Raw genomic sequence first — 23,998 nt, forward strand, 5'->3', positions numbered from 1 at the left:
GGACTCGCTGCCCAGGAGCAGCGGATGAAATGCTGGGCTCCGGGCGCGCAGGGGAAGGGCTCGTCCTGCCCTGCCCTGCCCTGCCCGGGGCACAGCCGCCCTCACACCGGCACCGCCCGCCTGGGCCGAGGGCAGCTCCCGCGGCCTGTGCCACGGCACTGACAACATCTCGGTTTAACAAGGAAACAAGATTAAGTGAAAAAAAAACACACCCTGGGCAGGGTTAGACACTCCCAGTCCCAGGATGTGGGGAATCAAATAGGAACGTTAAAAACATTCATTCTCCTTCCCAACCTGCTCTTTCCAGAGCAGCAGCCCAGCTCCCAGCTCTGGAGCACTGAGGCAGGACAGAGGCAAGCGAGGGCAGAGGCAGCCGCAGCTTTGGGGACATGCAGCCCCCAGCAGCTGTGGTCACGATCACGTCCCTGAGGGGGCTGTAAAGCAGGATCACAGGGAAGAGCGTCACCAGCAGGGGAGAGTTCCTAGAACCACTCACAAGCAGAAAGGCACAAGTAAACGGACAAGTTAAAAAATACTTATTTAATGTGAGCTTTTGTACTCGACAAATACACAAGTCCCAGAAAGTTCAGCAGCAGCAAATGAAACAAAAATTTAATAAACAGCGATTCCATCTTCGGGAAATTCATCCAGAAATTGCATTTCCCAGCTAAAGTATGGAATACGAAGGCTGAAGGAAGCTCCTGGATTTGGGTTTGGGCAGTGCCATCATGGCCAGCTTCCCAGCAGCTCCCTGTGTGCCACCAACGCTGTAGGACACGGAGCTGGCACCAGAGGAAGCTGGAGCCTTCGAACTCGGCAGCTTCTTGGTCCTTCTGTACCTGCTGTAGCCACTGCAAAAATCAGAGAAGGTGTGTGTGAGACACCTGTGGCACCTGCCCTGGCCCCTGCACCGGCCTGCGCTCACACAGGCACCACCACTGCATTTTCTAGGGGACTACACACTCATTTTGTAAAATTTACTTCTTTTTTTTTTAACACACATGGCTGCAAAACGACCTCTGAAATGCAAACAGTACAGCTGTTGCTCTGGGATGTACCCAAGGGTGAGCAGCAGCAGCAAGTGACACTTCAGAGGCAGCAGCTGCTAATGACAGATATTCCAGTAGATGGCAAAGTGCCAAGGGTGGGACAAAACCTGCTGGGCTGGGAAAACCATTTGATACAAAAACCAGGGAGCAGAATGACAAAAATTGGGGCAGGGAAGGGGAAATCCTTGGGAAGTAGCAGATCTGCCCAAGAAGCTCAAGACCAACCAACAGCAGGTGCAGGTGTTGCTTTGCATGATACAATCAGAAGGAGAATCTGAATTAACAAGGGGCTGAAGTTCATTCCATCAAATGTTCAAAGTTTTAAGACCTCTTTATCATTTCAAGCAAGGAACCTGGTGAGCTGGCTAATGCTAGCTATGGCAGAGCACTGAAATGTCGTGCTCCCTGCACAGCCTGCAGCAGTCAAGTGTGAGGACAACTGTTAAATATCCTTCCTCACCAGCTTTAAAAAGCAAGCATGCAGAAAAGCACAGCAGAGCAGTTCTGACCAGGCACCCGGATAATTTTAACATCATTATTTAAGCCCACACCCAAGAAACTGCAGCGGGCTAACTGCAGTTCTGGGATCATCCCTGTGCAAAGAGAAGTGACGAGTGAGCCCAGGCACGTACCCTCTGGGGTGGAACTGCTGGCTGCCACCACCACCAGTCTTTTTCCTCTTGGAGTCCCTGGAGGTTGGCGGCCGCTTCCTTTTCCTCCTCTGGCTTGAGTTATTGCCAAAATAGCTGGAGGTTGTGCCTGCATCCTCTGCTTCCCCATCGCTCCCCAGCGAGCCCGTGCTCCCCGTGGCTGTGTCCCCACCTGGGCAGGCAGCATCTTCTGGCAGAGAGGGAAAACGAACTCGGTCAGGTATGACCAGAACACACTGGTGGTGTCACAGCATCTGTCCTGGCTGTTCCTCACCTCCTCTGCACTGCCCCATCCCCAGTTTTTCGGATAAACCCTGAATTTATCTCTAGTGGGGAGGCAGAAAGACTTTGGTGTGTTCTGAAAGTGACTGCTCCCTTTTGAAATCAATGAACTGTAAAAATTAAGTTATTTGTGATTAAGTCATGGTAACTTTCAAATCAACCATCTGCTAGAGGAGGAGAGGAAGGCACTGAACAGGAAGTACAGGTTGAGGTACAAAGCACACCTGGGATGGAGCATTCTGAGTACTTATCCATCACTTTAATTATTTCTGCACCGTATTTCTCCAGTTTGTCTTCTGTGACACCATCGATCTGCAGCAGCACCTCCACGTCTGAGGACAAGGTTTCTGCAGCACAACAAAGTACCCCTCAGGCATGTCAAACAAATAACTTTTTACAAAGATACCCTGAAGGAAATTCCTTTCCACGCCCCTCTACGTAGAAACCCCAAAGGACTTCTGAGAAACCTGACCTTACCTGCTATTTTCTTTAGGGTGGAAGTACTGAAAATATTGAAGTAGTGCACATCAAAGACTTTGCCCAGGGTCTTGCAGGTGTCTGTAAGTTCACTGAGGCACTGTTTAACCACCTCTTCCCGCTGGGACATCTTTGCCATGGAAGCCCTTTGCCTTCTGATGGCACTGGCACTCTCTGTCTCGTGGAACTCCACCTGTTAAAACGAGCCATCCGTAACTGCTGCCAGGGAGCTCCTGCACACCCTGACTGGTAACACAGGAACACAGCGCAGGAAACAGGGAGTATCCTCTGACGGACCAAAAAAAGCTCTTCACCCAGCACACACTTTTAAAGTAAGTTTTTGCAGGATACTCAACCACACCCCAATTTCTTCTACAAAGGGCTGGCAGAGTTTAGAGAGAAGGGAAACCTCCCAAGAGCCCAGTTCCCAGCTGGCTTCAACCAGAGGCCACTGGGGTAATGCTGAGGGCTCTGTCCTGCTCCAAACACAGCACTAAGGCAGAGGAGGTGTTGCCTCAAGAAACCTGGGACTGTTCCATGACCTTCACGAAGTGCCTATTCCATCAGATCCCACCAATGACTAGGAAAATATACACTAGAAAATGAAGAAGGGACTGCTGGTTCTTCTTCCTTCTCTTCTTAGCCATCTTTCTGTGGGGGTCAGAACTTTACTTCCCTGTCCAGCAGGAATCAGATGGGTGGGGAAGAAGACAAAGATTTAGACCTCTCCAAGCCTCTCAAACTCACTTTTTGCCCCACAACATTCTTACTGGAATACTGGGCTAGGAATCACACGTGTTGGATTTTGTTCCTCGCATCTACCAGATGTTAGTTCAGCTGGAGGCAAACTGTGTTTAAGCTACCCGAGGGGATATGCTAAAGAAAAACTGCAGCACCTTCCTTAAAACAACGCCTTCAAGAAATTAAATAGTTGCACACCTGGAGTGACCCATCCAGCACAGCCTGAGCTCTCTCTCCCAGAACGACATATGCCACTGCCTGGTCATTAGCTGTGATGTACAAATCCTCATCCAGGATCTTGTCCAGGACCAGTTTTCTAAACAGCCTTTCGGCATTGTGCCTCGAATAGGCAGCCCCCTTCCCAAATATTCCAGACTGAATCTTGGCACTCGTTGAACCTGTGCAGCAGAAAGCATAGGATGAGCCCGTGCTCACAAAGCCCATGTACATGCATTTACAGACTTGTGGGAGATTCCCAAGGCAGTCTATTCACAGTCAAAAAAAGCCTTTAAACACTGGAAAACCAATATTATCACTACAGCAACCTGAAATGGATTAAATCTTCAGTTTCATTTATTTTGGATGACTTACCACCAAAAGATTCTTGGGAAAATTAACTTTGCAAAATAAACGTTTTTTTTAAACACCTGCTGGCATTGCACAACCCTCTTGATTCCTGGTCGGGGATTTGTGCACCAGGTTATTCAGGAGTTTCTGGGAGAACAGACTCACCTAGGAAAATGTCCACCATCATGTTCAGGGTGTACCTGCCAGAGCCTGGGTTCCTCCTGCCGTTCATCCGCCCCGCCTGCCCGCAGTGCTCGCGCACAAACCGCACGATGCCCTTCACATCCTCGGTCACGTTCCGCGATTTATAATCCTGTTAAGTCAGACCTGATTAGGACGTGCCATTACGTGCTTCTGCCCTAATCCAAGTTGTCACTGGCAACCTCAGTTTTCATGATTGAGCTTTTCTCAGCTGTGAATGGAGTTTGCTCCAAATAAAGAAACCGTGATTTCCTAGTTAGAAACCTACAGCGAGGCAGTCACAGGATTCTGGATGTGGCAACACAAAACCAGTCCAGCTGACTGTATATAATGTCCCTGGGGTTATTTGTGTAGAGTGAGGTGGAAGATTGCTGGGTAAATACTGGGAATCGAGGTAAATCATTTGGAAAGCAATCCTGTAATTATCCTGCCATGCTCTAGAACATTAGAATGAGACTAAATATGCATTATCCTCGTCAAATTTGGTTCCAAGCACAGTTGTATAAGGGAATGCTTCAAACACAGAGCAGAGAAACAATATCCACAGGTACAAAACTGATCAGGATCCCTTTCCTGTTGGCCTCCACAGCTGCCTTCCCTTCTGCTCCTGCTACTAAGTTTGCATAACCCCAAATGTTTGGACCACCTTCAGCAGTGCACACCTAATGTGGCCCTCATGCTGCTCTGGCAGTACAGAGCTGCCCTGAAAACACCGGGACAGCAGCTGAAGGGATTTCCCCATAGTCACTGCAGTGGATCTGATCTGAGCTCCTGCCTCCTACCAGGAACATCCTTATGCCTCTGACAGGAACAGGAGCATCACAAGTCCATGGTTGAACCCTGAAAATACCAGGAAGCATCACAAAAACACAGGACTTTTATTAATTTTCTCCATTTGCCTTCCCAAAGGTCGTGTAACCACTTCTTGATGCAGCTAAATGCAAACTCAGTTTAACACCACTACAAATAAAACCTGTGGGGTTTACCTTCTTTCTACTGCAGTTGTCACAAATCACTTCTGGGTGATCCTTGCAGAAGGTGGGGTTGAAGTTGGTCTCCCCGAAGTAGGCGAGCAGCTGGACGCGGCGGCACTCGACCACGTTCTCGCAGTAGTGCACCATGCTGTACAGGTTGTTGAAGTGGGTCTGCCTCGTGTGGCTGTTCCCATCCCTCTCCACTGAAACACAGCAAATTCAGTGGTGTTTGTTAAAGCTGCACCTCTGTGTTTCCATGGACCATTGAAAAAAAACTGGCTTTGCTTAAAAAACCCACAATACAGGCTTGGCTTAAAACGCAATATTGGCTTTGCTCAAGAAAAGATGAGTGGGTTAGTACAGAACACATGTAGGACAGATTTTATCTCTGAAGTTTTAGAGAACTGGAGCAGGGAAATAAGGCTAGAATGACAAAAGCCAAGAGAAGGGTAAGCGCGACAGCATGAGAGGAAGTGGCCTCAAGTTGTGTCAGGAGAGGTTTAGATTAGATATCAAGAACAGTTTCTTCATAGAAAGGGTAGCAAAGCCCTGGCACAGGATGCCCTGAATGAAGTTACTATGCTTGGAAGTGCTCAAAAAATATGTGGATGTGGCACTTGAGGACCAGTTTTAGTGGTGAACAGCGGGGTGGAGTTGGTCTGACAGTTGGATTTGAGGATCTTAAAGGTTTTTCCAACCTTAACAATTGCATGATTCTGTGAGCCAAAGTGGTTTTGACTAAAATTAAGTTCAAGTGACAAAAGTCCTGCTCCTGACACCTGAATGAAAACCATCCAGGTAAGGATACCCAGTTCTCCCCTCCCTGCAATACTGAACTGTCCATGGCACTTGTAAAAGAGAAGTAACACAGGCTAAATGAGACCAGTGACAATGTGACTGCTGTAATGTCACCTCCAAGTTCCCAGAGGAGAACTCACTCAGGATGAGCCTTCTCAGCCTGGTCACATCACTGTAGCTGTAGAAGAGCAGGCAGTGGGACATCTCTCCATCCCTGCCAGCTCTGCCAGACTCCTGGTAGTAACCTTCGATGGATTTGGGAAGGGAGGCGTGGATAACGTAGCGCACGTCGGGCTTGTCAATGCCCATTCCAAAGGCAATTGTTGCACATATCACCTGGGAAGGAGATTATAAAGTCCTAGTCACACATTATGGAAACCACTCCTGGCAACGCTGCAGACGAGTGACCTGGATTAGCAAACCTGGAGGACCCAGAACTTCAGCTGTAACGTGCAGAACAAGTACAAACCAGCAACAACCTCCCCTCCTCTCCGAGGAGCCACTCCAGACACAGGAAAAGCCCAAATTCCAGCCTCTGCACAGCAGTGTGCCAGGAGCTGTTTCTGAAGCCCTGCAGCACTGCTCAGGCCCTCCGTGCTGGAGTAGCATGCCTCGGTACAGTGCTACAAGCTGTCACTCACAAAATTCCCACTGAAAGGTGGCTGCTGTGCCCCAGCAGGTCTGTTGGGATCAGTTATTCAACACTGCACGTGGTGATAACACTGCACAACTTCCCTATTATTTCCCAGGCCAAGAGGGATAAAAGTGCCCAGATTTTCTTCCCTTTTCCTCCCGGTTTTCCTTCACCTGGCATCCCTCCTGATTAACCCACTTCTGCTGCACAAGATCCCTGTTGGAATCGGTGAGGCCGGCGTGGTAGGCCAGGGCAGCCAGCCCCTCCTTCTGCAGGATGGCTGCTGTGGTGTCACACTCGTGCCGGGAAAGGCAGTAGATTATCCCAGAGTCATCTGCAAAGAGATGGGAAATGAAATCTGAACTACAATACTGTTTTATTTCCTTTCCCTGCTCAACCTGCCAAGCAGACACCGACCTCTCCCCGCTGGAATAAAGATAAGAGCAAAGATATAACTGCTCCACTACAGAACTTATTTTATTAGTATCAGATAGTCTTGACAGTTTTTCCTACAGTCCTTTTGGGCTTTTGGTGAGGTGCAATGAAATGTTTTCCTCATCAGTATTGTGCAATCTCAGGATTTAGAATACATGAACAAAACCTATATAATTCAAGAGTTAGAGCAGTCCAGCAAATGCTCTCTGAGGGTACAGCCTGGGAGAAGCTCTGAGGGAGCTTGGTGTAATCCAGTTCCAGCAGCAGGAGCTGCAGGACTCCAAAGTGAGCCTAGAAAGATGGGAATCTCTGAAGATAGCTTCAAGGGGAAATACAGATAAGCAGACCAACGCAATTAAATAATTAAGATATTGGGTGACTTTTATGCTCTGAAGACATGATCCTAAAAACTCTGCAGGCTCCAGAAGGGTTATTCAAGAGCATCACCATAATTTACTTTTCCATCTTAACTTAAATTCTCAATTTTAGAGCGCACATAAATCTGATTCCGATTTTCAGTAACATCACTTCACCTTCATCTTGCTTTTCCGGTAAATATATCACTATTACAGCATTATAAAAGCTTTTACTGCTTTGAGAAGTGGCTCGTGAAAAGGGCAACATGCTGCTGAGTACTCACGGGGGTGATATTTTTTAATCCATTCCAAGCAATCCATCGCCACCTTCTTTGGCTTCTTGGGCAACACATCATATTTCAAGTTATGCCTGTTGAAGCTCATTGTAAACCTGAAATGTGACAGTTCATGGTGCTCGTCAGCCTTATGGGTACAGTTAGGTTGTGTTAAACAGCTTCCCTCATCGTGCAAGGAAGGGCTTGGCAAGCTTTTTTGTTTCTTATGTTAATATTTTTATCTACCTCCTATTAAATTCCATGCACGCATTTAATTTAATTTCGTTTCATCGGATACAGCTACGCAAGGATTTCAGATGGGCCTGTGAGGCTTTTTTTACTTCACTAAGTTTTCCACTCAAAACTTCTGTGGCACTAACCAAACGGTTTCAGAAACCTGCTGAGCAACTCACACTTGTGGCTTGAGCATCTCGAGCTGGTTCAGGATGTCCTTCTGCACGCGGGGGTTGGCAGTGGCAGTGAGGGCCATCATGGGCACGGAGCCGAACTTCCTGCGGAGCATGTTCAGGCGCTTGTAGTCTTGTCGGAAGTCATGGCCCCACTGGTTGGAAAACACAATTTAAGTGCAGCTGAGTAAAATGCTGCAACTCAAGTCTGCTGGCATTCCTGAAAACAAGGGGAGGTTTTACCTGGCTGACGCAGTGGGCCTCGTCAATGACAAAACGTGCCAGGAGCTTCCTGTCGTAGAGGTTCTCCAGGGCGGACATCAGGCGGCTGCTGGCACACACCTGGGACACACCACCAGTGGCAAAGGAAAGCCTGTTTTACCTGGGCTAAAAGTGTCAGCTGGCCTGGCTGAGAGTACAGAAACAAGTGTCCTACGCTGCAGAACCACCCTGCACTGCGCAGCCGAGTCCTCAAGGCACAGAGGTGATCCAGTCAGCTGCGTTCTAACCAAGCTGCTGCTGTGGGATTCCCACCAGCTGCTGGGATCACCTATCCCAAGGCCCCTCATTCTGAGGAAATTTCAGTAAACTGCTGGGATCACCTATCCCAAGGCCCCTCATTCTGAGGAAATTTCAGTAAATTTAAATTACGTATGTCAGAAAACACAGAAAAATAACGCTGAAGAGAGAAACAACCAGCACACTAACCTGCCCCCTCTTACAAAGCTCTCGTGCAATAACATATTTTTAAGGCAGCATATAATGCAGCCCAAGGCAAGCTCTGACAATCTCCTATCACCCTGACAATGCAGCATTTTTCCTGTATTACCCTATTCAGAGCAGTGTGGATTTAGTAGCTACTGGACAGTGATTAACACTAATGTTTATCAAGATAGATTCAAACAGCTGGGCATGGGACCTTGTTTTAGGAATTTACATTTTACAGATACATTCAGTTCTTATTCTTGGCTAATTACTGATTGAAATTAGTTACATCTGCATAGATTCTTAATGAGTTATCTAAAACTCAGCATTTTTTTCCCCAGAAGCCTACTCTGAGTGCAGTTTTTTAGCACCTCACAGGAATCCCCTCCTCGTAGCCCCTATGGTTTTACAACTGAAGATGAAGTACAAACCTTCTCAGGGGTGACATACAGCAGCTTTATGACAGGGTCTTTCTTTGACAGCTGCATGTAGATTTTTGAGGCATCAGCATCTGTTCTGTCACCAGTCAGGTATGTTGCAGAAATCTATATTAAAAAATTATAAATACATATATTGAGTTTTATTACATGCAAAACAGAAGAACCTCCAAACGTAGCTCCATCTCTCCTTACAAAACCAGTTCCTAAGCAGTCAGCCTTGGGAACACAGGTTTGGAGCACACATCTGAGCACCCTGGGCTAGGGGAAGGTGTCCCTGCCTGTGGTGAGGGGTGAAACAAGGGGAACTCTAAGATCTCTTCCAACCCAAACCATTCTGGCATCCTGTGATCTCCTGCACCTGCATTTCTGCTCTGTGTATCATGTTTCCAAAGATGTTTAGCACCTCCAGAACCCCCCTAACTCAGGAACTCCTGGGGCTCATTCCCACTGCAGAGTCAGGCTGCTCCTGTGCAGGTGAGTGATCACAATTCTCAGTACCTCAGAACCAGAACCTGCTCTGAAAAACACAGCTCCAACACCCAACACCAGGAGCAGCAATAAATCCAGCGGTCACACCGCCAAGATATTCAAGTTCATCCAATTTAGCTCTTCCCAGGCAACTTCCTGTGCTGTTCACAGTGTCCATCTAACCTATTTATGCAGTTTACATTTGGGAGACACAAGATTTGCTGTAAAATTTCAGATTTCTAATCCAGTTACCTGCAGCTTCACTCAATGAAGCTGCTGGAACTTACATCTAAAGTCTTCAGCTTCTGAACCTGGTCGATGATCAGCGACCTCAGCGGAGAAATAACGATGGTGACCCCGGCAGAGACACAGGCTGGTAACTGGTAGCACAGGCTCTTCCCACCTCCTGTGAGGGGAGACACAACACAGTAAGTGCTGGGTAGCAAGAGAAAAGGGATGGAGACCCCTCCTTATTTCCCATTTTACAGCACTTTTGGAAACAGTACGTTTCTACCAATGCCTGCCACTAAATGACACCTGTAGGATAAGAAAGAGTTACTGTGTGAATTTTTAAGGAAGGTATAAATTCAATCCCTTCACTCAAAATACCCCAGTGCAACTCCTGAAATCCTGCAGTCACAGAATACCAGCAGCTCAAAGGCACAGGGGAAGAGAAAAGCTGGTCCCAAAGCTTGCAAAAGGAGCTGCAGGTGTGTACCCTGTACCTGTGGGCATGAGAATGAAACAATCCTCCCCCAGCAGAGCAGCATTGATGGCCTCCAGCTGGTTTGTCCGGAAACAGTGCAGTCCAAACTTCTTGTGGAATATATTCATCATTTCTGCAGAATGGGGAAATTTCATACCCCTGAAACGCTCCAGCGCTGGGTTATGAACCACTGGATCTGGAAGACAAAAAAATGTAATTAGAATAAGTTATGACATCGAGTTACAGAAGGAATTGCTCCCTGGGAGGGTGTGAGGCCCTGGCACAGGTGCCCAGAGCAGCTGTGGCTGCCCCTGGATCCCTGGTAGTGCCCCAGGGCCAGGTTGGGCAGGGCTTGGATCACCCTTGGACAGTGGGAGGTGTCCCTGCCATGGCAGGGGTGCACTGGACGGGATTTAAGGTCTCTTCCACCCTAAACCATTCTGTGACTCTGATTTTCACCTCCCTTTTTGCCAGCCTGTCCCTACATTAACCTGAAATGACACTGACCAACCCTGGGCCCCAGGGGGACTGAGTTTGCTTCCACAAACCTATTTTGGAACATTTTGCAGTGAAAACCATTGTACAGCTTTGACTCAAAAGCTGCAGACTCATTATTTAACTAAAACACAGAAACACCCTCATTTCCAATTTTAGCAGCTTCATCTTCCAGCAGCCTGAAACCTGCACAGGGAGGGAATATTCAAGTCTGGCATTATTTAGAGGGAAAAAAACCCCAAGACGACTTTGCAAAAAATGAACCAAAAGAAACTTCCACAGAAACAAAAGACATGGATGTAATCTGTAGCGACTACTCGGTCTTAGACTCAAAATAAGAATTTAAAAATGGAAAATCTCAATAATCCTCAGGAGTATAGCTCACCTGGATGGTTCTTTGTTGCCATCGGGAGGCCTGGCTTTGGAGCAGCAGGACTGGATCCCACAGCCGACCCTTTGGCTCTGGACATGATCTTGGAGAAGAGGGATTTGGCAGGTGGCCCCCTCGGGACAGGCGGGCACAGCGGCGCGGCCGGTGCGGCGGCGGCCGGAGCGGGCAGCGAGCTCTCCCAGTCCTCATCCAAGTCATCGATGTCAAAGGCATCCAGCTCCAAGTCGGGATCGTTTGCACCCAAGCTGCTCCCTGCAGGACTGGCACTGGGAGCTGTGCTCCGGCCCCTCAGGGCTGTGCTGCTCAGGGGCTGGATCCCATTCCTCGCTCCTGGACTCCGGTCCCAGCTGCTGTCGCAGGACTGGAGGCTGAGCCTGAGGGAAGCTCCCTCCCTGCCACCTCCCTTGGGACAAGGCAGCTCTGCAGTGCCTGGGCAGGGCATCTCCTCAGCACTCTGCTCTGAAGCACAGGAGCTGTCCAAGGTTTGGTTTGTTTTGGCAGAAAAGTTGCTGGAATGAACGGAAAGCACCGATGGGAGGTTCGTGGATTTGGGGGAGTTTCTGTCAGAACTGAAGCTCCAGCTTGGGCCAGAACCTGGACCTGCACCAGGACACACACGAGGGCCCTGCTCCACGGGAGACTTCCAGCTTCTAGGAAAAGTGGTGTTCATGCCACTTTGGTTCAAACTGACAGAATTAGCCAGCAGTTTTCTCCTGGGAGAGATAAGGGAAAGAAGAACGAAAAATATATATATTTAGTCACAAGCAATGATTTACCAAGTTCTACAACATTCATTAAACAGTTTTGTCTCACTGCTATTAAACATCTTAACATATGGTGATTCCATCGTGTTCTGAGTCACCATGTTTGAAAATGATTTCAAACAAATCTAGGGAAGAGAGACTACCACCAGAAGAAACTAATGACAAAACTGTGACATCATCGCTACAGACACAATATAAAAGAATTACTAAAAGCAAGGAACAGATCCAGACAAGGTAGAATATAAAAAATAAATCATTAGAGGCAAAACCTGAAGTTAAAAGTATGCCTGAACCAAATCATGTTATTAGGTACTTTCTAAAGACTATGTCTGACTACAGCAATGAGAAATAAAATAAGTTGTTGTACTGAGAGCATTTACAGAAGCTCATGGTCCCAGTCCAGGAAGAATCTAACCAAAACCCCAAATGCCAATACTTTGTCCAGGCATTGTGCCATCAGATGGCGCAGCAGACAGAGCAGCAGGGTGTGGCAGCAATAATTCCATTGGAAGATGACAAGTTCAGGGATAACAGGAGAAATCACCACCCCTGCAGCCAGCGAGAGGGGAGACAACACCAGCTGAACGGCCCTGGCAGGAGAGCTGAGGAGACACCTGGCAGGTGCCATCACATCACCTGTGGGTGCAGAAGCACCTGGTGCCAGGCACCTCCTCAGGCTGCCTGTGGAACTGGATCCTCCCTCTGGCAGCACACAGGGCCCCCTAACACCGGCAGCATTTTGCTCCTCGCTCTGTCAGTGCTCCAAGCTCCCTGAAGCCCCTCCTGCCTCGCTCTCCAGTGTGCTGGGGACACCTGCAGGCAGCTCCCTGCCCCTCACGGAGCTGCTCCCGCCTACCTGAGCTCCCTGTGCTGCAGCAGGGCTCGGGCACAGCCCAGGGCCTGCAGCTCCTGCAGGGGGATGGCATCCACCAGCTCACAGATGGCCTCCATGACTCCGTACAGCCGCGGGGCCACAGGCACGGCCTCACCTGCCACAGGGAGGGAGCTCAGCACAGTCATTGTCATCAGAACAGGTGTCAAGAGGATACCACTCTCCCAGAGGACAGTGCACTGCAGTAAATCAGTCTAGACAATTCACTTCCAATATATTTTTAGTCCGTGTGCATAAAGAAACTGTGTCTGTGTGCAGGAACTCAGTGAATACATATTTTTGCCCTTGTCTTTTATTACCTGTCTATAATCCAACCATTTATGTCAACTCTCCATCTGTTAGGTAATGTTCTTGGATTACACAGGATAATAAATAGTTGCAAACTATCCCCAAAATCAGACAGATGAAATTCCAAACCATTTTGTGTACCTGAATCCCCTGCACTGGGATCACCTCCAGGATGTGCTGTGGGAACTTTCTCCTGCCTGGCCTCGGAGCTGCCAGCTGTGCACCTTCCGCCAGTGGGGGAGTCTCTGAAAACACTGCTAACACCAAAAGAAAAAGCCTTGAAAATACAGATCTCTGTAAACTGAGGGATTTAAGATGTGTGGAAAAGGTAAATTCCTGAAGAGCTGAGCAGCCACTCATCCCGTGTACCAACGTGTGGAATTTTCTCCCATCCCACTACCAAAGTCACTCTGCTTTTTTCTGGAGTGAAAGCCACACAAAACTGGTATTTGATAAAACATTAATTGCAGCTGCCAGCCATCAACCTGCCGAGCAGCAGAGACACAAGCTCAGTGTGTGCCTCTTTGACAAGCAGGAGTTTCGGGGTGCTTTTGGTACTTTTCTACTCACACACCAGATGGTTCAGCAGCGAGCTCTGATTACCTGGCACTTTGTACAGAGGGGGAGAAGGCAGGCAGCTCCTCCTCAGGGGAGGGAGGGATGATGTCCAGGTCATCCTCCTCGAGCTCAGCACCTGCCCACGGCCAGGTGGCCTCGTCCACTTTTGGGGAGCTGTTCCCAGCCCTCGGTGGCTCCTGGCCCTGACCCCCTTCAGCACCAGCAGCTGCAAGAGAAGGGCACTGATATTGCTGGGCAACACTGCACACTCAGCCTGCCACAAACCAGGGGGGGAGATTAGCAGCCAGATTTCAAAACACTCCTTTGATACAGCTGCTGACTTCTAAAGGATAGAACTGGCTGCTCCCTTTTCTCCCCCATTAAAACAGACAGACAAATCCCCACAAACCCTCGCTGAAGTGGAAAACTGATACAGCTACACCCACAGTCACCCGTCCCTGGCAGAAGTGAAACACTGAAGAGGTCTATTTTTCTGCAATAGTTTTCTATAAAAACCTGTTTCTATAAAAAGCTCCTATTATATTAAATCCTAGCCTTAAAAGAGTGCAGAGTCATCAGCTGGCACAATCCCTGTACTGGAACTGGAAGGCAAATGAACATGTATTGTGTCTTAAAAGACAAATCCTACAAAGAGAGGTCAATATCATTAACTTCTAATTTCATAGAGAAAGGAAAAGAGCAGAAACACAGTTCACAAATCTTTTCACCACTCAGTGTAAGGGCAGCATCCCAGAACACTCTTTGATGTTATTCAGTTGCACAAACATGTTAATTTCCCAAATAAAAGTCCAAAGTTTCAAAACACAGCGGGTAAGGAATCTAAAATAAAGAACTTCTGTGGGACAGAGCTGCCAAGGCAACGACAGGAAGGAATTTTGCGATCATAACTGAGTGTTGGAGTTCTTTTGTGGTGTTTATGTTTGTGTTAAAAATGGAGAGCCATCACCTTTTCTGGTTCAATATTTCATTTAAGTGCAAGATGACTTTATGTCTCTCCTGTATGAATTTTCTAAGTGCTTTTCTCTCCTTAACACCCCTATAGAATTATTGACTGGTTCAGGAAGGCCACGAGTCTCGTAACCTCAGTGCAGAACGCTGCCCCGCTCCCAGGCTGCGGGTACCCGGAGCGGCACCAGGGCTGCTTTGCCAGTGCCGAGCAGAGGCTCCCCGTGATCGCTGCCCGGCCCTGGCTGCAGACACGGCTGCTCCCGCAGCTCCGTGCCTCTCACAGCCGTTACCTGGGCGAGCCGCGCCGCCGTCCGCATGCCGGGCCGGCTCGGCAGGAGCCCCCGCCCCGCCGCCGGGCTCCGCGGCCGAGCTCCCGCTGCGGGGAGCCGGGTCCTCCAGGCAGATCGCGGAGCGCTGCGAGCAGGGCCGCGGCTCGGCCTCGGCGCCGCCGGGCCCCGCGGCCCCGGGAGAGCCGCGCGGGGCCGGGCCGGGGCTCGGCCGCGGGGGCTCCCTGCGGCGGGCCGGCGGCCCCCGGGGGGACACCACGGGCGGCCGGGAGAACTTCCTCTCGATTCCCGACAGGTCGAAGTCGTCGATGTCATCCCACTCATCGCCGATGGTGATGACGGGGCCGGCCGCGGAGCCGGCGTTCCCGGCGGGAGCGGCGCCCGCCGGCCTCGCCCCGGGAGCCGCGGGGCTCTTGGCCGGCCCGGCGGGGCTCGGCGGGGCGCAGGCGGGCCGCGGGCCGGGGCTGCGGGGCGGAACGCAGCCCCGCGGCGGCGCTTTGGCGTCCGGCGGAGCCGAGGCGGGCAGCGCCAGCGAGGCGTTCACGTCCTTGTCCCTCAGCACCGCGGCGGCGCCGAGGCCCCGGGGCGCCTTCTTGAAGGTGAAGCCCCTGCAAGGAGACGAGCCCCCGTCACTCCCCGGCCGCGGAGGCCGCCCCGCCCCGCCGGCCGGGCGCGGTACTCACGGCGGGCGGTCCCGCGGCGGGCCCGGGGCGCGCAGGGCCCCGCGGGCCGAGTGCCGCCGCAGCTGCTCCCGCAGGTTGTTCTGCGGCACGGCCGCCATCGCGGGGCCGCCCCGCCGCCAGGGGGCGCGCTGCGCGCCCGCCGCCTCCCGCCCGCGCTTCGCATTCGGCGCCAAAGCCGCCCCCGGTCCCCCATTGGCCGGAAGGGACGGGGCGGAAGTGACGCCCGCGGGCGCCGCGGCGGAAGTGGTGCCGGAAATGGCGGCGCCGCCCTCAGGCCGGGCCCGCCGCCGCCTCAGCGCCGCTCCGCGCCCCCCAGAAGCACTCGGCGCTTCGCACGGTGCTACCCGCGCCGGGAGGCCCGGGCCCCGCTCAGAGGTCGCGGCGCAGCGCTCCGGTGGCGAGGCAGCTTTATTGTCAGTGAGAGATCCCACTGTGAGATAACACAAGGCCCCTGCTGAGACGCGGCTTCATTTCCCCAGCGCCTGGTGAGAAGCGGCACCGAGGCTCTGGCGTCTTCGCTGGTGGGTTAAAGAAAAATCACCCGTTTCTTCTCTACGTGCATTAAAACACCCTGGTTTTTAATACAAAATATAGCAGGCATTTCATGAAAATCGGTAAAAGTGTACAAATCACAGCACTCACTCATCCTTCCTTCAAAGAACAGGGAGATTACCTTCAAAGAAAATTTTAAAATCGCTAAAATTGACACCTGGTGATTGCAAAAAAAAAAAAAAAAAAAAAAGATCCACCCGAGGGGCGGGGGGCGCTCCAACCGGAGCCTGCGGGGTGTCCGGGCACCCGGGCGGTCCCGCTGCTGCCCACAGGTGGGGACAGGCGGCTGGAGGCGCACCTGGGCACACCTGGGCACACCTGGGCACACCTGGGCGCGGCGGCAGGAGCAGGGAACGTGGCAGGGGCAGGGGGCACGCCGGGCTTTGGCTGGAGCGGGCGGGCGCAGCAGCGGTGTGCGAGCCAAGGGCCCGCAGGTGACAGCTCCGGCAGGTGACACTTTCAGCAGGTGACAGCTCCGGCAGGTGACAGCTCCGGCAGGTGACAGCTCCGGCAGGTGACAGCTCCGGCAGGTGACACTTCCAGCAGGTGACAGCTCCGGCAGGTGACACTTCCGGCAGGTGACACTTCCGGCAGGTGACACTTCCAGCAGGTGACACTTCCAGCAGGTGACAGCTCCGGCAGGTGACAGCTCCGGCAGGTGGCAGCTCCGGCAGGCGGGCGGGGCACCGCGTCCCGCCTCCCCCCTGCCGGCACCCAGCCCCGCAGCCGCTCCAGCCCCGTCCCCCGGCGCTGTGCTACACCCGGGGAACGGGGTAGGAGGCACAAGCGGCCAGACCACACATGTTCTTGCCTCGTTCAATGAGGAAGTACCTGAAAGAGATGGGAGTGGCTGTGCGGGAGCGTTCCCTCGCGTGGCAGGTGAGGGGGGGCAGGCCCTGGCACAGGTGGCTGTTCCTGCATCCCCGGAATGTCCCAGGCCAGGCTGGACGGGGCTGGGAGCACCCGGGGCGGTGGCAGGTGTCCCTGCCATGGCAGGGTGGCACCGCCTGGGCTGTGAGGCCCCTTCCCCCTCAGCTCTGCAGGCAGTGCCATCCCCTGCCCCTCCCACCCCGAAGGAACCAGAATCCACATCGCACTCCCGAGCGTCCCGCGTGCAGCTGGGAACACTCGTGAAGCTGGGATCTCACTCCTGGCACAGGCTGTGCTCCCTGGCTGTGTGACCAGCAGGGAGGAGCTGGGAAACCAGGGGCTCTGGAGAGCCTGGCTGTGCTCTGAGCCCTGGGAACCTCAGGGGAACCAGGGGCTCTGGAGAGGCTGGATGTACCCTGGGCATCTCGGGGGAACCAGGGGCTCTGGAGAGCCTGGCTGTGCCCTGAGCACCTCGGGGGAACCAAGGGCTCTGCACAGGCTGGCTGTGCCCTGGACACCTCAGGGAACCAGCAGTTCTGGGCAGCCTGGCTGTGCCCTGGGAACCACGGGGATTTAGGGACTCTGGATGGCCTGGATGTGCCCTGGGCACCACAGGGAACCAGCAGCTCTGGAGAGGCTGGATGAGCCCTGAGCCCTGGGCACCTCAGGGAACCAGCAGCTCTGGACATGCTGGCTGTGCCCTGGGCACTCAGCAGCTGCACTGAGCCAAGGCTCTGCTGGAGCAGTGACCCCAGGCCTGGCTCGGTGAGCCGTGTCCCTGCCCAGCCTGGCACCATTCCCCGTGCCCTCCCAGGTGCCAGAGTTCAGCTGGAGAGCTGAGGGTGGCCTGGGGCTGAGGGTGGGGGGCAGCCCAGCCCGCGGGGCCTGTCCCCAGGCGCAGGCAGAGCGCGGTGGGCAGCGGCACCCCTTACCCCTGCGTGCCCCACAGGCGGCCCCAGGAGTTCTTGACGATCCAGTAGGGCGTGCCATCCTCCTCTCCGTAGCCCACGGCCAGCACGGCGTGGTTCACCTTGTCAGGGGTGTGCTCGCAGCGGGGGCTGCAGGGGAGACAACGCGGCTGTGCTGTGAGCCTGCACTTAGCCTGGGGCTGGTCGGGCCAGCACTCCTGACCACACTCCGCAGACAGAACCGGGGGGTGCTCTGGACCCCAGAGAGGGAGGGAAGGCACGGAAGGGAGACACTGCTGTGTTTTCCCACTCTGAAGTTACCAGCCATATCTGGAGTTAGGGGATCCATGGACTTTTGAGCTCCTGGCCCACCAAGCCAAGCTACAAGGGAATTTTCCCACTTGGAACACAAAGGAACTTCCCACTTCCTACAAAGGAATTTTCCTACAAGTGCAAAGGAATTTTCCCTCTTGGAACCAGCAGCTCTTAGTGCTGGTATGTACTGCCCTGAAATTCAAGGGCATTGCTTCATGTTTTGCACAGGAACAGCGAGCTCTTGGGTCTAAATATGTGTTCCCTCTAAATTTTGAACCTTTAAACTGCACTTGCTGAAAGCTGCTGCCTGTGGTGTGAAAGAAGCCAGCTCATGGTACATGCTCCCATGTCAAGAGCACCTATTTTTAAACATTTTTCAAGCTGTTTCACAGGAAAATATCAATAATCCACCTCAGATTTTCTTTTTTTCGATCTGTTAAGAGCTGCTCTGGGCTGAAAGCACTGGAGCACCAATTATTCCATGCACTCTGACTTCAAATGCACCTTAGACTGTAAATCCACAGGATAACTGCTCCTGGCGTGTTCCTCTGACCACGTCCCTGCCCTCACAGCTCACACCTGCCCAGGGCTGGCACTGACCTCTGGCTTCACTGGCCACTGGCCCAGCAAAGCCTCTGGAATCACCACCTGCTCCTTCCTGAGCGCTCCCTGGGGCAGATCCCTCAGGCTCAGCCTCTCCCCTGCATTTTCCCTGCAGCTCTGCGTGTCTGAGGGTTCATTACTCCAAAGTATTTTTCTATTTCTGCAAACACACGCTTTCCCCCTTGCTGGGCAACAGTGTCTGCGCTGCCTCGCTCAGCTCTCAGCTTTGATCAGCCTCCCAAGGGCTTTTTGCCCTGGCCACGGAGCTGGCCCCACGCTCGAGACTTGCTTCGTGTCCCAAGCTGGCTTTTCTCTCTCTTTTCCTCCGACCACGTGGCAGGACTGAGGCGAGGTGCTGCAGGAGCTGCCCTGTGGAGAGCAGCACTGCTGAAAAGCACAACCTGCCCAGGTGCCAGCTCAGGTGCAGGGCAGGGTGAGGGCAGCCGCCCTTCTCACCCCCTCCCTCTGAGCTCTGGCACTGCGGGAGCTGCCCTGATACCACGGAAAATCCTCCTTGGCCGGGGCTTACCCCAAGCAACCAGATGTGTTCCACAGCTGCCCCTGTCCCAGCCCAGACACAGAGCAGCCCTGGGACAGCCCCAGCCCCGCGGTGAGCTGCAGAGAGTCTCCCAAGCTGCCTGACTCACTGACCTTCATTCCCCCTCAACCTGGTCTCCAGGCTGGACAGGTTCCTAGCCTGCAGCCCTCCTCCCTGTGCTGCACTCTCATCCCCTCAGGAACCAGTAAATCAAGGCTCTGTTCACTCTTTTTTTTTTTCTATTTTCTACTCAAAAGAAGTGTGAGAATGCAGTGCAGTGTTCCTGCATCCAGCAGGAGAAACGGGGGTGCACGTGACTCCAGCCCCACACGTTCCCCTTGCCCTCACCTCACCAAATGAGGGTCACACACTCACTTGGAATACACTCCTTTCCTGTAGTGCATGAAGTCACTCGTCACCTCAAAGGCAAAGCTCACTGGGTTGTGCTTCCCCACAGCTTCCACCATGCCATCCTCGTCATACTGCAAGAGAGGATCCAGGGTCATCCTCCCCATCCTCTCCTGGCTGTGCTGGGACAGTCCAGGCCCAGCAGCCAGGACAGGGGGATGGATGACCCTGGTGTGCTGCAGGACAAGGAACCCAGTGCTGAGCTGCAAGAGGAGAACTGGGACTCTGTCCCAGCCTGGAGGGGCACCTCCTGTGGGAAGCAGGCAGGAACCCAGGGCCTGTGTGTTTTGGCTCCAGCACCTCCTCGGTGCCACCTTCCAAAAGGTGTGCAGGAGAGCAGGAGTGTGCCCAGCAGCTCTCTCAGGAGCACACAGGCTGCAGGAGAGCAGGAGTGTGCCCAGCAGCTTCTCTCTCTCTCCAGGAGCACACAGGCTGCAGCTGCAGGAGCAGGAGTGTGCCCAGCAGCTCTCTCTCTCAGGAGCACACAGGCTGCAGCTGCAGGAGCAGGAGTGTGCCCAGCAGCTCTCTCAGGAGCACACAGGCTGCAGCTGCAGCTGCTGAGCCCAGCACACCTTGGGCATGCCAGCAGCTCCCCTTGGCACAGCCCTGGCAGTTTGGAGACGCAGCCCCGGGGCCTCACCTGCGTGATGTTGATCACGTCCTTGACAAAGGCAATGGCCTTCTCCGGCTGGAACCTGCAGGTGCCGTTCTGTGGGGACAGAGAGGAGCTGTGGGAGCCTGTGCCAGGCCCTGCTCTGCCACCACGCCGGGCTGTGCTGCAGTACCTTGGCCCGGTAGGGGTAGCTGTCCTCCCCCATGAGCCCTTTGTTGTACAGGATGTACTCGAAGGCTTGGCTCGGCAGGCCCCTGCGGGACAACAGCTCCGTTAGGATGCTAGCAGCTCATCAGGATGGTCCTGATGTGTGGATATTCTCAGTTCAGTCAGAGAGAAAAGGAGGAAGATTTTTCCCAGGCTTAGCCTGGCAGAAATCTTTCTCTTTTTCTCTCTGACTGAACAGAGAATATCCACAATGATGAATTTGGATGGTAAGGCTGCAGCTTCTGCAGAGCAAAGCCATCAACATTCCCCGCTCTGCACACCACTCCCACCAGCCAGGGAGATGGGGAAGGGCAGTGACTATCCCAGAGCCTGCAGAGGCACAAACTCCAGTCTGTGCCTGCAGCATCTCCCTGCCTGGGCCGTCTGGCATGGTCACACCTCATTCTCCAGGTGGAGAAGAACACCAGGAGCCCCGATGCTGTGAGGTCAGCTGGCCCACACAGCACCAGGGGCGCATGCTGAAAGGCACCATGCTTTTTTGGTGCCCTCTGCCCAGCCTGGCTGGGGGACATTGAGACACCCACATCTCCAGCACGCAGCTGCTCCCTTCCCTGGCCACCTTCCAGAAGCACATCTCAGGAGGGAAGAAAAGAGAGATGATCAGGGAGTGCTGATGTGGAAACGCCTAAGGAGGAGTCACAAGGAAAATAAAAAGCACCAAGAGTGGCTTTGCTCAGCTCCGAGCGTCCCTCTAGGACAGCTTATCTCTCAGAAAACAGAAGTTGTCAGAAAGTTCTATCGTCTGCCTTCTCTAGCAAAGCCAGGAGGAACTTCCCAAAGGGGAAGCTAAAGTTTCTGTGGGTTCCTCAGGGTGCCACGAGGCGCGCGTGACCCGGGGCAGAACAACAGCCAGAAGTCCCCTTGCTGTCCCAGAGCCCATCAGAGCCCAGCCTATGGCTGCCGTGTGAGAAACGTCTCAGATAAAAACTAACGAGGAACGACAGAGGTTGGGAAATGCTGGAGATTTAGTGAAACATCCTAACCTCTTGAGAGGGTGAAATTAAAATAAGCAACCAAATCCAAAGTTGCTTTCCCTGACACATTGCAGCCAAGGGAAGACAAAAGCCATTCCATAATGTGGAAGGATCCTGACACGACATCTGGAGGAAGGCTGTCCACCACAGGAGGCAAGATACTCTAATTTCTGTTCTTTCTGACCCTCTCTGACTTACCCACTGCAGCCGTGGTTGTTGAAGGCCTGGGCACAATCAACCAACTGCTGCTCTGCCTGCGGAGAAGGGTTTTGAGTCAGTGATTGTCCCACAGCTGTGCTCAGAGTCAGTGACACAAAAAGCAACTGCACAGCAGGAACTGAGAGTTGGTTGATCTGTGCAGCTGGCTGGAACGACCACCACAGCACTGGTTTACCCGAGGGAGTCACCTGGAAATGGCTCCATGTCCCAGGGAGGCACACAAGGAAGACCTGGAGCCAGCAGCCTGGGATGCCCTGGCTGCCAGAGGCATTCCTCCTCACGCCTGCCAGGAATCCATCCCCCCCCTAGAAGGACTGGCTGAGATGTCTTCCAAAGGTCAGGTTTGTTTTTAACACACCCAACCCTCAGTTATTTTGCTAAGTTGTGTAAGTGGCTACTGTCTTTCTAGTTCTTCAGGAACAGAAATCCTCTGGGAGCTGAAAAATCAACATTGTGCTGCCTGCAGTGAGGCTGGCGGGCAAGGCCAGGCACGGCTTCTTTCCCCACGCCTGCTCCCAGCAGCCTCCAGCCCCTCTGGCTCCATGCTGCTCCCCAGAGGGCTCTGCCCAAGCCCAGGAACACCTCTCACCAGAGAGAGCAGCTTTCCTGTGGCAATGGCAATGGCAGACTCCAAGCAGCCCGTGGTGGAAAAGGTCCAGCAGCTCCCGCAGGCACCCTGCATGAGGAACGGGAGAGGAACTGCTCCAGGTGCTGCAGCTCAGCAGCCTCCCCAGAACGCCGGGGCAGGGCAGCGGCGCAGAGCCCCAGCTCCCTGCCAGCAGCTGGGCTTGGCCTCCTGCTCAGCCCCTGCCGGGGCACACGGCAGGCACGGCACGGCTCCGGGGGAGCCCCCCTGGCACGGGCACCCAGCACTGCTCCTCGGGCACAGCGCCTGCCCGCAGCCATCGGCCCCTCTCTGGCCGTGCCACACGCCCCTCACCTGGTTCTTCACGGGTGTCACGAAATTCCCCTTCTTCCTCCAGTCGATGGAGTCGGGATACGGCCCAGAGCTGCGCAGGAAGTTCCCCTTGGTGGCTGAGCAGTTCTGCAAGCGGGGCGGGAGGGCTGTGGCGAGCCGCCAGGCCAGTGGCCCATGACAGCCACCCTCCCGGGGTGAGGGCTGGCGACCATCCCACACACACTGGCCACTGCGGCAGGGAGTCACCAGCAGCCTGCAGCCCTGGCTGCCGTGCCCCAGTGCTCAGGGAGCTGCCAGCAGAAGGGACAGCTGGGCTGGAGGCAGGGAAAGCCGGGAGGGCGGGGAACAGGGCTCACCTCGCTCTTCCCCCAGCGCTGGCACACACGATGTGACCCGATCCCAGCGGATTGCAGGCAGCACAGCCAGCGGCGCTGGCCCAGCAGCGGCTGCAGGTCACCGCAGAACCCCCTCAGGGGGGCACCTGCACCCCCTCCCTCCCTGCCCACCTGCGCTGCCAGCATTTACCTGCGGCTCGCTCCACAGGTACAGCTTTTTGAACTCCGCGAAGGTCAGATCCGAGAACTGGTTCAGGCCCACTAGAAGGGGGAGAAAGGGGACACTTGGCTCAGCGAGGCGCGGCGCTCGGAGCCGGCACGGGCCGTGGCCGGGCGGGGCTCGGAGCTCCTACTCTGGAAGCTGTGGTTGCCGGCGTTGTGCTCCTCGATGCGCCGCTTGTTGCCCAGGAAGACGCGCAGCCTGCGCGGGTACTCCTCGGGGCCGTAGCGCCGGTTGTTCTGCGGGGACACCGCGCGTCAGCGCACCCCGACCTCCGGTGGCCCGGCCCGGCCCGGCCCGGCCCGGCCCGGCCCGAGCCTCACCTGCAGCATCCAGGCCTTGAAGAGCCGCTCCTCTGCGGGAGAGAACGGGCGCGTCAGCGGCGGCACCGCCGCGCCTCTGCCGCCGCCTCCCGCTGCACCGCGGGGCCGGGCCGAGCCCGGTCCGAACCGAGCCGAGCCGAGCCGTGCCGGCCCGGGCCAATCGCCTCCTGCCCTCCCGGTGCCCCTGTACCTTCGGCCGAGGGCTCCCAGGCGGCGGCGGCGGCGGCCAGGAGCGCGGCCGCGCTCAGCAGCACGGGCCAGCCCATGGCCGGGCCGGGCCGGGCCGAACCGGGACGGACGGGGCGGGGCGGAGCCGAACCGGGCCGAGCCGAGCCGAGCGCGGCCGAACGGAGTCGAACCGGGCCGAGCCGCTGCCAGGGGGCGGGACAAGGGGCGGGGTGGGCGGGGCGGTAGGTGGGCGTGGCACTGGGCGTGGTATCGGGTTTGGGCGTGGCACCGGCACTGGGCGTGGCCCGCGGCC

General features: G+C 54.3%; 2 protein-coding genes across 4 annotated transcripts; both read right to left on the reverse strand.

Annotated features, from left to right (window-relative positions):
* Window positions 1-525: 525 nt before the first annotated feature.
* BLM (BLM RecQ like helicase) lies at window positions 526-15,605 on the reverse strand. 3 transcript variants are annotated; one of them, XM_053987904.1, is made up of 21 exons: window positions 15,493-15,605; window positions 14,813-15,417; window positions 13,599-13,779; window positions 13,137-13,252; window positions 12,672-12,804; window positions 11,046-11,764; window positions 10,185-10,361; window positions 9,747-9,865; window positions 8,983-9,096; window positions 8,090-8,188; window positions 7,853-8,001; window positions 7,449-7,555; window positions 6,547-6,707; window positions 5,880-6,075; window positions 4,954-5,144; window positions 3,932-4,079; window positions 3,398-3,597; window positions 2,459-2,651; window positions 2,206-2,328; window positions 1,682-1,889; window positions 526-851 (listed from the first exon to the last, which is right to left on the reverse strand). In XM_053987904.1, the coding sequence occupies exons 1-21, from the start codon at window positions 15,588-15,590 to the stop codon at window positions 668-670; spliced, it is 4,221 nt and encodes a 1,406-aa protein (XP_053843879.1). In that variant the 5' UTR covers window positions 15,591-15,605; the 3' UTR covers window positions 526-667. The 3 variants fall into 3 exon arrangements, with proteins under 3 accessions (XP_053843879.1, XP_053843877.1, XP_053843878.1); XM_053987902.1 differs by having other exon boundaries at window positions 13,137-13,249; window positions 15,493-15,590; XM_053987903.1 differs by having other exon boundaries at window positions 1,682-1,886; window positions 15,493-15,590.
* A 431-nt stretch (window positions 15,606-16,036) lies between these two features.
* CTSH (cathepsin H) lies at window positions 16,037-23,869 on the reverse strand. The gene is made up of 12 exons (XM_053987908.1): window positions 23,708-23,869; window positions 23,518-23,549; window positions 23,328-23,433; window positions 23,165-23,235; window positions 22,661-22,765; window positions 22,310-22,396; window positions 21,700-21,755; window positions 20,472-20,553; window positions 20,327-20,395; window positions 19,654-19,760; window positions 17,847-17,972; window positions 16,037-16,875 (listed from the first exon to the last, which is right to left on the reverse strand). Exons 1-12 carry the CDS (start codon window positions 23,781-23,783, stop codon window positions 16,800-16,802), a joined length of 993 nt encoding a protein of 330 aa, XP_053843883.1. The 5' UTR covers window positions 23,784-23,869; the 3' UTR covers window positions 16,037-16,799.
* Window positions 23,870-23,998: the final 129 nt, after the last annotated feature.

Source organism: Vidua macroura, chromosome 12, assembly GCF_024509145.1.
Source record: "Vidua macroura isolate BioBank_ID:100142 chromosome 12, ASM2450914v1, whole genome shotgun sequence".
NCBI lineage: Eukaryota > Metazoa > Chordata > Aves > Passeriformes > Viduidae > Vidua > Vidua macroura.